Source organism: Gordionus sp. m RMFG-2023, chromosome 2 (genome assembly GCF_954871325.1).
Source record: "Gordionus sp. m RMFG-2023 chromosome 2, tfGorSpeb1-WG-v2, whole genome shotgun sequence".
NCBI lineage: Eukaryota > Metazoa > Nematomorpha > Gordioida > Chordodea > Parachordodidae > Gordionus > Gordionus sp. m RMFG-2023.
The window spans coordinates 24261368-24276843 of record NC_088776.1 but is presented as its reverse complement, the minus strand read 5'-3'; the positions used below and the strand labels follow the sequence as shown (position 1 = coordinate 24276843).

General features: G+C 26.3%; 1 protein-coding gene across 1 annotated transcript; it reads left to right on the top strand.

Moving 5' to 3' along the window:
- The first annotated feature begins 5035 nt into the window (after window positions 1-5035).
- Window positions 5036-8092, top strand: LOC135924610 (endoplasmic reticulum membrane protein complex subunit 7-like). The gene is made up of 5 exons (XM_065459701.1): window positions 5036-5230; window positions 5283-5412; window positions 6490-6618; window positions 7304-7384; window positions 7610-8092. Exons 1-5 carry the CDS (start codon window positions 5046-5048, stop codon window positions 7865-7867), a joined length of 783 nt encoding a protein of 260 aa, XP_065315773.1. The 5' UTR covers window positions 5036-5045; the 3' UTR covers window positions 7868-8092.
- Window positions 8093-15476: the final 7384 nt, after the last annotated feature.

The following is a 15476-nucleotide window of genomic DNA, read 5'->3' as shown; positions in this document are numbered from 1 at the left end:
TTTGATCTTACATCTATTTTCTTTTGCTCTTTTAATTCTATTTTTATCAATTGTGATTAAAGGAAAATCATATCCCCACTTTGAATTAATTTAAAAAATCTTCAGTTCACAGCTTTTGTGCTAATTTTTTTTTTGATGATTGACAAAGATTTCTCTACCATATTTATACCTGTTAAATGGAGTCTTAACAAGACTGTTAAGCTTAACTAAATTTCTTCCATCATATCTTGGGACAAACAGGACATATATCTCGCAATAAGCTCCAATGTCCCGGATAGAATATGCTAGCCATAACCATCTAGTAAAATAGCTGTTTTGAAAATTTAACTTTCGATTAGCACATAATGTTTGTAGATATTGAAAATTGGAAGTATATGTCTTTCTTCTAGACTAAGTATAAAATGTTATAAAATTATTTATACCTTTTTGTTTTTTGTAAGATGAATAGGATTTTCAACATCATCAATATGTTTAAAAAAATTTCTTATGTCCTTAATTATTATTTGACTAGAAATTTGAAAATGATAGATAAATATTACGCCACTAGAAATTTAAAAACAATAGCTAAATATTACGCTAAGGAAAACTTGAAATCGAAATTAATTGATAAAATAACTTAGTAAATGAATGTGATTAATTAAATATATATTTAAAAAGAAAGAGATAGTTATTATAAAATATAAAAATATCAGCAATAATTTTTTTGAAAATTATATCCGGCATCTGCATTTTTTGACTTTAGAAGGGAATTTTTCCCGCTCCCCTAACCCTTTGCGTACGCGCCTGCGACATTAAGATGATAAATATTAAATATCATATTAGGAAACCCAAATAATTTTTGGTCAGCGCTTTTTTTACATTTGGGTGTAGCTATACGTGGAACTTAAGCATTAAAAAAAGGATAGATTTCTTTAATATTTAACTTTTGAATTAACTTTGAAAAGAAAAATAACCGCAAACTATTGATAGAAAATTCTTCACTTTTGTTTTCTATCGCCATAATTACGTGCAAACTAATATCACAAAAAATATATTAAAATATTGTGATATGACCGATTACCGATTCATAACTGATTATATGACTAAATACTCCATTGCTGGAGTTACTATTAAAAATTCTTCATTTAATTTTAAGCTTATAAAATCATAGATGCAGCCAGGGGTGGTAAAAGGCAAAAGAACCCCTCCCACCGCCCGCTCTTCAAATATTTCACTGTTCCAGTAAAAAAATTTGGCTGATAAAAATCCCTCCCCCTCTACCCCCTTTTCCCCCAAATTGTATATATTACTATACACAGGAATTCGAAAGAAAAATAAGTAAAAGTTTATAACTTTTTTAAATAAAGACTATAATTCAAAATTTCTAGAAAAAAAGCATTTTAAAAAAAAAATGAAAACCAAAATTATTTTATAATAATATAATATAACTAGTTGTGCCACCTGGTTAATAGGCAACCATTAAAAAATAATAATCAACTAAAAAAACTTCCTTATTAGAATAATAAGAAAGGAACTAGTTTGAATATATTTAAATTGTTATTTGGTTAGGACATGTATAATCATATAATAAATAAATATTTATAAAGCAATCATTATGTATATAGGCCATTAATGAATTGTAAATTGATATAAGATTGGGAAGGGAATCCCTTTAAATAAAATGTTGAAAGGCTGCTATCAAGAAAAACAATATAATAAACTGAGAAAATTTACTTACTGGGATGATAATTTAGGAACTACATTTAATATTTAAATTGTTACTTGTATTAGGTAGTTTTAGTTTTATTTTCATGTGTAGGATTATCAAATAAAACAATAATTTATAAAATAATAAATAATTATAAATATATCCTTTTTTCATATAAATCAATATAATTTATTTAAAATCACCATTTTGTTTTGTTTAAGGCTAAAGGAAGGATAATAAGATGATTTAATACCACAATTATAATATTTATTTAAAAGAGGACTAAAATTTCGTAAGAAAACTATTTAATTTAAATATAATTTAAATGTATATTTTTAAATATATGCCCAATTTTTTTAAAAATAGGATGCTAATGATTTTTTCAAAACTGATACTAATTTATTTTTTAAAAACCTATTTTGAAAAAGGGTAGTCATTTCCCATTTAGTTAAAGCAGCGATCTTAGCGCGAGGCATTACATTATTGGAGATTAGTTTTATCTTATTTATGATAAATATATTTGAACCATTAAAACGAAGAAATTATTTCAAATCAATTATATGGACCAAACAAAAATGTCTACGTGCTTGTCTAAATGATTAGAACGACCTTATATTTATTAAATTATTATTTATTTCATAATATTCATATTTTATCATATTAAGTAAAATTACATTAAGATAAAATAAAAATCAACCAAAAATAATTTCTAAACTTTAGGCAAGAGGGTTAAAAATTATCTTCGATAAATGAATAAACGGGCAGACGAATTTCTTTTAAAAACGCAAGATGGTTGGAAAAATTTTAAGCAATAGAAAAGTGAGTTCTTTGGTTAAAAATTTGCCCTTTGTAGACTTTTACTCCTATAATGTTTAAAATATAAACTTGCGTCATCTCCTCCCTCCTTCCATGCATGATAAAAGCTCCTAAATATCTCATATTAGATTTGATTGCTTGTAGACAATGAATTCTAGTAATATCGTCATGATTTGGAAAATCAAAATTAAATTCTTAATCTAACTCAGAGGCTTCTTGAGTGTAATCCCATCATAATGCTGAAACCCTTCTAATGACTAAAATATAAAATAATTAAATTATAAAATGGATAACTATTCATAGGATTAGTAGCCAGGTAATTTGGGTGCTAAAGTACCCCCTTTTTCAAAATTAGCACCAATTTTTAAAAATGAATTAGTACCCTTTTCAAATAAAATTAGCACCAAATTTTTAAATAATTTACACATTAAATAGCAATCCTATAAAATGTTAGGGTATATTTCAAATAAATAAGTTTGGGTATATTTCAAATAAATACAATTTTCCATGTGTCATAGTCGTTTTATTATTATAATTTTATTCCTTACCTTAAATAAAAACAACATAATGAAAATAATTTATTTTATTATATGAAAGGCATTAATCCATTTATATATATTTTATAAATTTATTTTATTAGATGTTCCTACACTTCAAGAAATAAAGCCTAATATGTAGGTAACGTTAAGGTTGTATAAATTCAATTTATATTCATTTTTACGCATTTTATTTCAATTAATTTAATGCAGCGTCTACATAAACAGGGGGTGGTAGGGTAGGAACAGTTTGCAACCCAACTTTTTGAGGGGGGGGGGGTAGTGTGTATGCACTATTAAAGAGGGTAGAATAAATATTTTGGGAGGTCATCTATGAATTTTTAAATGAAATAGATATATTGCTGTGAAAATTAACACATTTTTTATAGACCTATTATAATACAATGATATTGCTAATCATCGACCAAATCTTTATATTACATACAATCATAGTCATTATTTTCCGAATAAAATTTCTGCTCATTTAAAAGGGTTAGACTTTCTCAGCAAACTCATATTCATGCCAAACAATATACAATAATAATGCATTCATTGTAAATAAGATGATTTTTATTTGAATTCATTATCTAAAAAATATCTCTTTCACATTCACAATATTTTGATAGTTGGTAGTAGAGCTAAAATAATTTAAGTTATTCTTTTTAAAATTTATGAAGGGAGTACCATTATAATTAAAAAAAGTGTAATAACAATGTGGAAATATCGCCGCCGAAGGTAGCACGAATTTTTTAGGAGGTTATATGCAGATAATTGAGGAGGGTTTCCATCCAAGTAATATGCCATTGTGTCATCTAGACGCTGATTTAATGAATGTCTATTTTTGAATTAGTCTTATAAAAAATATCAATGGAAAAAGTTATTAAAAATATTTTCTAAATTTTAAAATAATATAGGTTCTTTTATATGACTTTATGTATGAGAAAAATGATTGTACAAATATTTTTGATTAACGAATAAAATGATTAATTATAATTAAATTCAAAAATATAAAGCTAGGGACATAAACCCGGCAGAAAGCTGGGCCAAAGGGCCGTGAGTAAATAAATTTATAGACCTTTTTAAAAAAATTAACACCTTTTAGCACTCTTCTTTATAAAAGCGAATGAAGACCCTGGTGTTAGTATATTCTACAATGGAATATTAAATAAATAAAAGTTTAATTTAATGCAAAGTTAAAGTTAAAGTAATACAAATTTTTATATCAAGAAAAAATAATATTACATTAATTAACTTATAATCCTATTAATTAATTATATTCTATATGTAATTATAAAAAATAATCAATTATTATACATATATATATTTTTTTAATATTTACGTTTTATTAATTTAATAATCCATATTATATAAAGTAATAAAAAATAACATGTAATTATGTTATATAAGAAAACATAATTATAAATATAATTTAAAATACATATAAAAAATATTTTTTAAGTGGTTAAAAATAATCATTGTAATGCAATATTTATAAGCTAATTTGTTCTTAATCAAAAGGGCCTTCGAGATTGTTGTTTATGGCTCTTTTGTTTAGTTAGTTTGATTAGGGATTTGACATCTTTGCCAAATGAGCAGCTTGTTTCACAATTGGTATAAATATATTGTTATCTACTATATAATAATATACTAAATAAAGAATTAAACGAAGTAATACCTTGTGATCTCCCCTTCTTTCGCCCCAGTTTTAGGGGGCTTTTATTTGACTTTGACATTTGGGTTGAGACATGTCTTAATAATTGGTCTAATGAATAAGGAATCTAAAAAAAATAATGATCTAACTACCACTACAAAGTTTAAAAATAGCAACGATACCTTTTTACCTTCAAAATTTTCGCGCACTACTAACGTACTTTGACAATTCTAACTGCAGAATATAGTGTTAATTAATAATTAGGCTGTTTTAATATCGTCCAGGGTTTAGCTCATACATAATCAGATACATCTAATTTATAATGTGATATATTTGCCATTTGGGCATTCAAAATATGTTCATGATAAATTTATTTTTATATTATATATTTTTTATTTTCTCTGTCAATGCAATTCAGAATCAAAATGAAGATATATATTCCATTGAAGGAAAAATTGTTATGACGCTAGATAATCCTCCAAAAAATTGGCTGAAATATGTTAAAATGTATATTGATAAAGATCATTTAGGATTTATCAAGTAATATAATTATATTACTCCAGTTTATAATTAAATTGAACACGCTTTATAGGGAAGATGGCTTGTTTGTTATTAATAATTTAAGTCCTGGATCTTATGTTATTGAAGTAATACATCCAGATATTACATTTGAACAAGTTAGAGTTGATATTAGTAAAAATGGGAAAGTTCGTGCTAGAAGAGTAAAAATAATATATTCATTTTACAAATTTATGATTGTATATAAATAAAATACTTGATTTATAAATATATCTCATGGTAATTACCAGTGATGCACTTATACAATATTTATTAAACACTCTTATATAAAGCTACTTTTAAAAATAATTTTAGTTCTAGCTACTGAAAAAAAGTAACATTACTCAAGTTATGCAAATGGCACGTCTGCAGGTCTTTGATTCATGTATCACATATTATCTTTATATGATGATTTCCAAAATCTAAAATAACTGTTAAATAAATATAACATATCTTTAACAACTTTTGCATTGAACATTGTTTGTCTAGGCAGGTATATTTTTTTTGAAATTTTGCCCACCTTTATATGCCAATTTTGAATTTTTTTTAGACATAAAAAAAGTTAGAAATTTTAATAAAAATAAATATATATTTTCTTTTATTTATATTTTTGGTGTAATTGTAGTACAATATTTTTTTCAGCAACTTTTTAAAAATCTCATTTATTTTTAAATCTCAAAATTATTTTGTACAATAAAATAACTAATAACAATAACTCATTACCTTTTAAATGATGTTCCTATAACCAGTTCCTATTCAAAATTAACTTTTGATAAGACTACTTTTTTTAGTAACAGTTTCCAATACTTTAAAAAAAAATAGCATTAACATAATGACTAATGTTAATGTTATGGCCTGATTTGGGTTGATTTTTAAAAACAACTTTATTAAGATTTTAGACAAAGAAATATTAAGTAAACCTGGAGATTTTATTCATAGATGCCAGAAAGGCTTGGACCTCTGTTTGCCAAATCTTGAGGCTTACATAATATTATTTAATGACATTTCTATTTTTCATGAGTAATGCTAAATGTAAGCTACTTTTTTTGAGTAACATTGACAGCTCTGATTAAATTGAAAGTATTGGCTGACAAATGCTGATTAATATAATGATCCCCTGGTATGAAGTATCTGTATCGATGCATCTGGTAATTACTAAAATAAGTTTACATAATGTTTTCTAAATAAGTCACAATATTGTTTAATACACATCTTTAAATTTATTTTAAAAATCAATATAGGTCAATAATCTACAGCCTAATCTTGTGGCATCCCTACCTTATCCATTAAAAATTAAATCATTATTTTTGACTCAATATTTTCAGATGAGGGAAAAAATGAGGATGACAGATTTTCTGTTAAACCCAATGGTTAGACATTAAATTTTTATTATAAAATGATATTTAAATTTATAAAAATTTAATTTAAAATCTTACATATTTAAATAATAATTTATAATATTTTATACGGGGATCTAAATCAATTTTAATTTTAGGTAATAAAATAAGTTCAGAATTTGTGGAAACTAGGCTTGGAGTGGGTCCAATAATATTTTATTAGTAGATTAAATGATGATAACCTTACTTTGCTTATCAAATTTTAACAAAATTGATGGGGAGTGGCCTAAAATTTAATTTTTTCATCACATTTGAGATAAAATTAAATCAAAATTTTTTCTCACAATTGTTCAAGCCAGAGCTTAATTAAATCATTTTCATTAGAACGAATTCTAGATTATTTTGTTTTTCTAATAACTTTATTATAGGTCTTTTCCAAGAAAAATTTTAATTTTTTCTCTGGCACAATTTTATTTGCTTTCCTTGAAAAATACCTTTTCTTTGGTCTAAAATTTTTCCTTAATTTTTTACAGATAGAATCAGACTTCTGATTTATAGGAAAAATAGTTGGGTTGATTGGGTAATAATAATTTTCAGTCTACATGAAAGAATATGCTGCCCAATGCAATGTTCTAAATCAAACCTTTGATTTTAGATATATTTTTAATTACATATCAATTCAAAAAGAAAATAAATAATGAATTGTATATTATATAAGGTTCTGATGATGGTTTTGCCACTTTTAGTTATAATGGTCATCCCAAAATTAATGAATTCAATGGATATAGATGCTCAAAAGGTTATTTTTTAAACAATTTTATGTATTAATAAAATTATTAAAAACTAAAGTTTTATATATGATATTAATTTTTTTTATCATATTTATATTTCCTTCTTATTATATAGTAATAATTTGATTGAAAGATTAAAAAAAGTTTTAATACTATAAAACTTCAAAAACCTTTTATAAAAAACGTGATTTTGAAATTTAAATATACGTTTTTTTAAAATCTTTACATTATAGGAATTTCAACAAACTAATAATCAATTGGCTAAATATGACGTTCCAGATTTATCTGAAATGATGACAAGTGCTTTCAGTTCTATAACCAGTGGCACTTCCAATAACAATAATAAACATAAATCTGCTCTAGCAACTAGTTCTGCATTAGCGGCTGGAATAAAGCATAATTCTTATCATCAGCCATCGCAATTACCCCCATCTACATCCACTTTCTCGAATTTGAATAACAGAAAAGAATTTAAATCAAAACATAAATGAAAATTAGTTATTGACGTGCTCCTATATTGAAAAAATGTTTTATCCTCTATCATCATACGGTTCACATTCATCAAAGTTTAAGTTTGGGATAAAATGTTCAATATTTAAAAATAAATTATATTATATATATTACTTCGATTTAAACCAAGTGGGTTAAAACATAGCAATCCCTTTTGTAAATAATGTTTAAAAAGGTAGTGTTTGTTACTCAGTAATAACAATTATATGAATTTTATTATTTTATAAATGTTAGTGTTTACATTAATAATTTAATTCATCTGTAATTTTGGTTATCCGTAAACTGTCTATAAAATAAAATATATATATATCAAACTGGCTCCTTATTAGACATGTAAAGTAAGGTAATTTTTACGAATTTTACCTTATAATTTCTCCAATTTTTTTATTGTGTTTTTCTCAGGTTGGGAAAATTTCCAAAAAACAAGTTACTATCTTATTTTTTTAAAAAAAATTGTATAGTGAAAATCAAAATATATCAAACTTTATTTTATTTTTATAATATAAATGAGTTATATAAAAATTTAGGGAAGAAAATGGACAAATTTGTTATATAAAATGTGTAATTTTTAGAACTGTATGTTATAATAATAAAAATAATAGCGGATAATCTATTTTGCATTCAAAAAGATACAGATACTTTCAATTAGAGATCTGCAAAAGTAGGCCCTGGCCGAGGCCTAATATTTTAAAGAAAATTCGAGCTGGGTCGGGTCGGGCCTTAGAAATTTCTTAAAATATGTCTAAATTTATCAATTTTATATTGAATTTTTTATGTAAAATAAAAATGTGTGATTTTATTTATAGAAAGTAGACGCCATATAACATATATCGTTTATTTTGAGTAATTATAAAATTAATTTCTATATTTAAATAAATACGGGGCGGGCCGGCAAAATTTTTTATAAAAAATTTCGGGTTGGGGCGGGGCCGAGCAAATATTTATAAAAAAATTTCGGGCCGGGCTCGAAAAATTAGGCCCGATGCAGATCACTACTTTCAATTATATAAGTTGATTTTAATATTAATTAAAAATTATTTTAAAATTTAATCCGAGTTTAGATATTTTAAGATAGGGAAATGATATATGACTTTGGTTTTCATATAATAATATGCGAAACAACTACCATATTTTATTAAAATTGCCATACGTCCATTATTACCCACAAAATAACCAAGTTATCGAAGATATAATTATAGAATTAAAGTGAAAACAATGATGCTACCCTTGGAGAATACAAATATAAATTAAGCATATTAAATGGGGAATTTTTTGAAGTCGTTCAACATGTTATACCAATAATAAAAGCACTGCAGAATATAAAGAATGCCACAAATTTATAAGTGGTTCTGCAGATTCGTCATCTGATTTCGCTAAGGATCTAAAAATATATTATATATTTTAATTAAAAATCACATTTATAATGATATTTAGTTTATATTCAATATCATTTCATTTGCTACAAAAAAAAGTATACTTCAATAGGTTGAGATTGAGAATAATTTGTGGATTAAATTGATATATTTTTTACAAGAAACAAGCTCCAACATTATTTGTAGTGTTGCTAAAGTAGCGCGCTACTTTAAAAATATAGTGGTAGCTAGATACTAATTTAGAAAGTAACGAAGTAGCGCACTACTTTTCTACTTTCAATTTTAAAAATAAATACACGAAAATTATAAAATATATTTATAATTGTAGAAACATAATTTTTTTATTATATTTTAATTTTTAAATTTATATCTAAAGATCTGCATTATAAATCTAATTTTTAAAATAATTTTCGTACAGATTATATCGACGAAATAATTTCCTGGAAAATGATTACAATATAGAATTTCCTCTTCCGCAAAATATTTTTCTCTATAAAAAAATAACACTGGGTACAAATTTCGTTATAGGGTGTGCCAGAAGGTTATACCCTCAAACAAGACTAGTAGCTTAAATTCGAGAAAATATTTAAAGTTAATATATCAAACAAATTTAATACCTATGTGTAGCCCAATTCTTAATCTCTAAAATAAAATTTGAATCAAAACTTTATCTATAATAGTTTTTGAGCTTGATGAGTTTATGTGAAAGTTTATTTTATGGCCCGATATTATTCAAGTATAAATTAAAAATTACAATATATAAATATTAAATTTTTATTTTGTTATCAGACTCTATTTAATGATATTATTTTATAAATTATTTTCTGAATCGTGCTTAAAATTAACTAGTAATTTTATCAAAACTTGCTAAAAAATAATTATTTAAATCCTTTCACATTTTTAATCAATTTTGAAAGGAATTGATTCAATAGATAAAAAGTTAAAGGATGGTATGGCCAGTCACCAACATGGCCATTTATTCCACTTATCCTCTTCATGATTTTTATTCTAACTAATACTATTTATCATTGAGATGCAATAAAAAATAAATTATATATATTTGAAATTTTAGTCATATTTTTTATTCGTGGAAAAGGAGATAGTAAAAAATATTTAAAATTTTTTTCTAATATAGCGTAAAAAGTAGCTAATAACACGCTACATTTTTGAAAAAATAGCGGTAGCGATAGCGTTCTACTTTTTTGTGAAATAAGAGTAGCGATACGCGCTACTAAAGGTAGCTCTGGTTTTATCCTCCGTCAAAACTATATCTTTGACATACATAAACTTAATGTCAACTTATAATTTCTTAAACCTCACTTATAAAATATCTTTCTTATCTTATATAAAATGTAACCCAATTTTTCAAATAGTTTTATTAATATTTAACTCTATAAAATGAAATATTAATTACAACAAAAAAAATGGATAAGATATTGTAACATTAAAAAAAAATGATCATGTATTCATCGAAAAAAAATATATCGAAAAAAAAATTCTGTTTTCTTTTTAATAATATTATTTTTTTTACCATATTGTTGATTGACGTTTTCTATATATATAATTATTTATTAATTATGCGAGGCTATTTTATGCCACCCCTTTATGGGCCAGAAGCATTCAACCCCCCCCCCCCCCTAAAAAAAATAAATCATAAGTATCAAAAAAACTATATTAAAACATATAACACTATAGATATTAAAAACTAAAATATACACAGTTTGATTATGTGCTACGAAAGATACCTATATAACTATGTCACTAAAAAAATATTGGCACTAAATAGATATCACAATTTTCTTACATTAACATAAAATTTTCCCAAAACTCTTCAGCAGTACTTCTCCCAGACCCTAATAATACTGCCGATGTACTTGGCATATTCGTCGTGGACATAGCCATACGTAGGATATCCTGAGCCAAAACATCTGCAATATTCAGTCTTACGTTTTTCGGAATTGCAAAGGATCCCGACGTGAATGCTGCCAGTTCCGGAGCATGGTTAGTCGTACGCTGTCATCTGTGAATTCTCGAGTTAATCTTTTTGTAATCGAGCTGGAGCTCACGATATAGTTATCCTTTCGGTCTCCCAAAGATGTTTTCCCCTTTCGAGATGGCAACCCACATTGTCCCATTAAATGATCTTCTGCGTGGCAATTAAAACAACATCTTTTCTCGCACTTTAAGATTGGCTAATATTTTCCTTTTGCGGACCAGTAATCAATCTTGTATTTTTTGGGATGAGTGTCACCTGAAGATAGTGATCACCAAAATCTACGAGCCGCGAATTATATTTCGTTGAAAAAACAAATTTGAATTATAAAAAATTTTTCCTTTTTTTTAGAAAAAATAAAATTATAAAAGTTTTATGGTACTTTTTTTTTTAAAAAAAAAATATAAATCCGAGATTAAAAAAATAAAATTATACTTTTTCTGTTGGAGAAAAATAAACATAACATACAAAGTAAAAGAATTTTTAAAATTCTAGCAGATTTTTTTGGGTTCGGTTCATCCGGTGGTAAATATTATTTTATTTTAATCATATTTATTTACAGATATAACTTACATTAAAGAAATTAAGCTTAAAATTAGCCATCACCCACCTTTAAAGTAATTAAATTATACTGTAGTTCTCGGGTATAGGCTTTTTCTTTGTCCCACTCCTTTTAAATTAAAGCCTATAGAGGTAAGCAACATTTTTCGAAATGTTGTGCCTACAAGTACGTACGGCTTGCCCATAAACGTGTAAAGGGCTTCTCATCTTTTTCCCAAATTTTATTTAATCCAATTAGATGGAAATGAGAAATACCTAGCGTAGCTCTCTTGTACATACAACGTTTAGAGGGCAGGGCGTATGCGCTTTATGACGTATGACGACGTAAAAAAACACTAAACACGGGCACGGTAAAATAAAGTTATTTATAGTAAAAATATTATAAATATATTATTATTTTTTGAATTCCATCTGGGAAAATAATTTTTTATAGCTTAACATTTTATTTTTTAGTGATTTTTAAAAAATATCAAAAAGTAAATCTATTTTTAACTAAAAAATAAAGAATATACATTATTGTAATATAGTTTTTATTTTTTAATAAGGATAAATATTTATAAATCAAAAAAACGTATGTGAAAGAAAGTTATTAATAGTAGAAATATTAAAAATATATTCTTATTTTTTAAACAATAATTATTTTAAAGAATTAATTGTTTATAATTATTTAAATTATATTCTAGTTAAATTTACAACAACAGGTCTTTTTAAAAGGAAATCAAAAAAATCCTACTATTTATAGTAGGATGCCCTTGGTTGGTAAATTTACTAAAAATAAAATGTTAAAATATATTCATAAACACAATAGAGTTTATCGTAAGTCATAATCAGTTTTGTTAGTCAATATTTTGCTTTGATAATAATATTCCTGACTCCTCAGGACTACCTATATTATTATTTTGGATAAAAATATTCCTGCCCCTTCTAAGCCCTATACATTAACCTACTGTACAGAGTAGAGAGGGAACGCCTGATCTCCTAATGAATAAATCTTATATATAATTTTGGGGAAAAAAATAAATGGGTTTTTGTGCTAGGAATATCAAATATGATATAATAAATTATATATTTATTAAATAATGTGAACAGGGTTTCCAGGTCAAAATTTTCAAATTCCGGATAAATAGTGCATTGTTAAAAATATTCCTGTGCCCTCCTAGACCCGCCCACTTTGAATAATAATTTAGATTACAATCAAGATATAATTAAATTCCCTTTTATTTGACGCCCATATCAATATTTTCCATTGTTAAAAATATTTCTGACCTCATAAGACCTAGTAGACCCGCCTAATTAGAATATTAATAATAAGTATTAAAGTCAAAATTTAATTAAAACACCTTTTATTTGACGCCCATAATATCAATATCATCATGTTGTTAAAAATATTCATAACCTCTTGGACCCACCCATCTAGAATAATAATTATGATTACTAGTAGACTACAGTATATAATTAACACACCTAGCCCTATTAGCCTATCGAGACCGAGAGGGAACGCTTGTTCTTTTAATGAATAAATCTCATATATACTTTTCTACTAAGTTCAAAAAAAAAAGTTAAAAATAAATGGGTTTTTGTGCCGGGTCCCCGGGTCTGTGCTCAGGGTTCGTGCTCAGAGCAGGCATGAGAACAAAATTGGGTCGTAAATTTTACGACCAAGCAAATTAACAACACTAGGCACGTGCATCACAATGTTCAATTATTCTTCCTCCCTTGAATTAATTAAATAATTAAACATTTAAAACGAAACTTCCGTTTTTTCTTTTTCGGCTTAATTTACAAAAAAAATACAAAGAAATGGAGGGGAGAAAAATCTTTCTTCTGATGGTATTAAGATTCACTGAATTACCATCATTATTGGTTAATCACCGACATTACAAAACAAATTTATTTTAACAAATGTTATTAACATCCGAATTTTCCCTTTCGAATCAACGAACTCACCAAATCACAAAAATATCCTTCAATGGATCACACAAAAACATTCTTCTTTCCCCCATTTTTTATTATGCTATTGATCTTATATGATCGTTATGTCGTGTAACGGTGACCCCATCTTCAAACTTTATACTATTTAATCTTGCCCCCAAATTTTCTATTATATTAACTTGTGCCCATTTTTTATTTATATTATCGAATAAACGAGCCCATATATTGCCCTACCGAAAACTTTATATTTATTTTTTCACATAGTAATATAATAGCACTGCCCTTTAGTTTTAAAAATCTAATGGCCCTTGGGTTCTCCTACCCAATAACAATTTAACCGGGGTAAAATCTTCCTAATTTTGGAGTTTTTGTAATATAACTGGGGCATCCAAATCTCATTTTTTCATATTTGGCCTTTTCCAATTTTTCACTATGGCTACCATTCTCTCAGCTTGTGCTAAAGCTAGGATGATATGGTATAGCCAACAAAGTACAAAAATGTCTATAATTTTCACTGATGAACGTCGGACCTCCATCAGATACAATTGTTTTTGGAATCCCAAATTTAGCCCACAATTTTAATATTTTAATAACAACCTTGATTGTTAATCCATCAACTTCCTCATATTCAACCCACTTGGAATATGATTCCACAATTAAAAAAATAGGTTTTTTTATCCAACTCGAAGATATCAACGTGAACCCTTTCCCACGGCACTAGACCTTGGCCACCCATTTCCCGTTTCTTTACGGGGCATAGAGGCGCAGGTATTGCATGGAACACATTTTCTCTTAATTTATACATACATATTCACGAGCCCAAGATTTCATTTTATCTCGACCCTGATGTCCTACATGTAATAGATCAACAATTTTACTTTGTAATTTAAAAGGAATTAATAATACAATCATCCACTATGTAAATTCTTTTTCAATTTTTTTATAAATTTTACAATTATTTTTCCTCGTTAAGAATAATTTTATTTGACTCAATTCTTTATCTTTTAAGGTATTTAATTTAAGATCTTCTTCAACTCGATCGGACCAACCTTTTGGCATTATGCGAAAGAGTAAAACTAATGCTCTCTGTATTCGATTACTTTAGTTTTATTAAAGTCGAGATCTTCTTCACCCGATCCCAACCTGGCATTATCAGGTACACAATTTTCTTTGCATCGACGATATCTAATTTCCACATTGAAACTTCCTAATAATAACAACCAACGTTGTAATCGTGGAGATAACATTAATTCTCAATATTCCTTTTTGAATTAATGGTCTATGATCGGTGTCAATTGCAAATTTTTTTCCGATTAAATATTCGATATTTGGTTATACCAAAAATGACTGCCAACACTTTCTGTTCAATAATGGAATATCGCGTTTCCACTTCTCGGAAAACTCTTGAAAAAACCAAACCATCAATTAAATGCAATAATGCACCTCCAACACCCTTGTTAGATGCATCAACCGTTAATATTATTTCTAAATCCTTGTTAAAACACACCAAAATTGGTTCTTTCCCAATTTCCTGTTTTAACGTTATGCAATTCGTTGTTCACTTGCCCATTAAAAATGAACTACATTTTGTAATAATTTATATAAAGGTATTGCAATCCTTGCAAAATCATCCAAAAATCTATGATAATAATTTACCATACCCAAGAATAACTGAACCTCCCCTTTATTGGTTGGCGGCTTCATATTAGATATATTTTTCAATTTTTATCC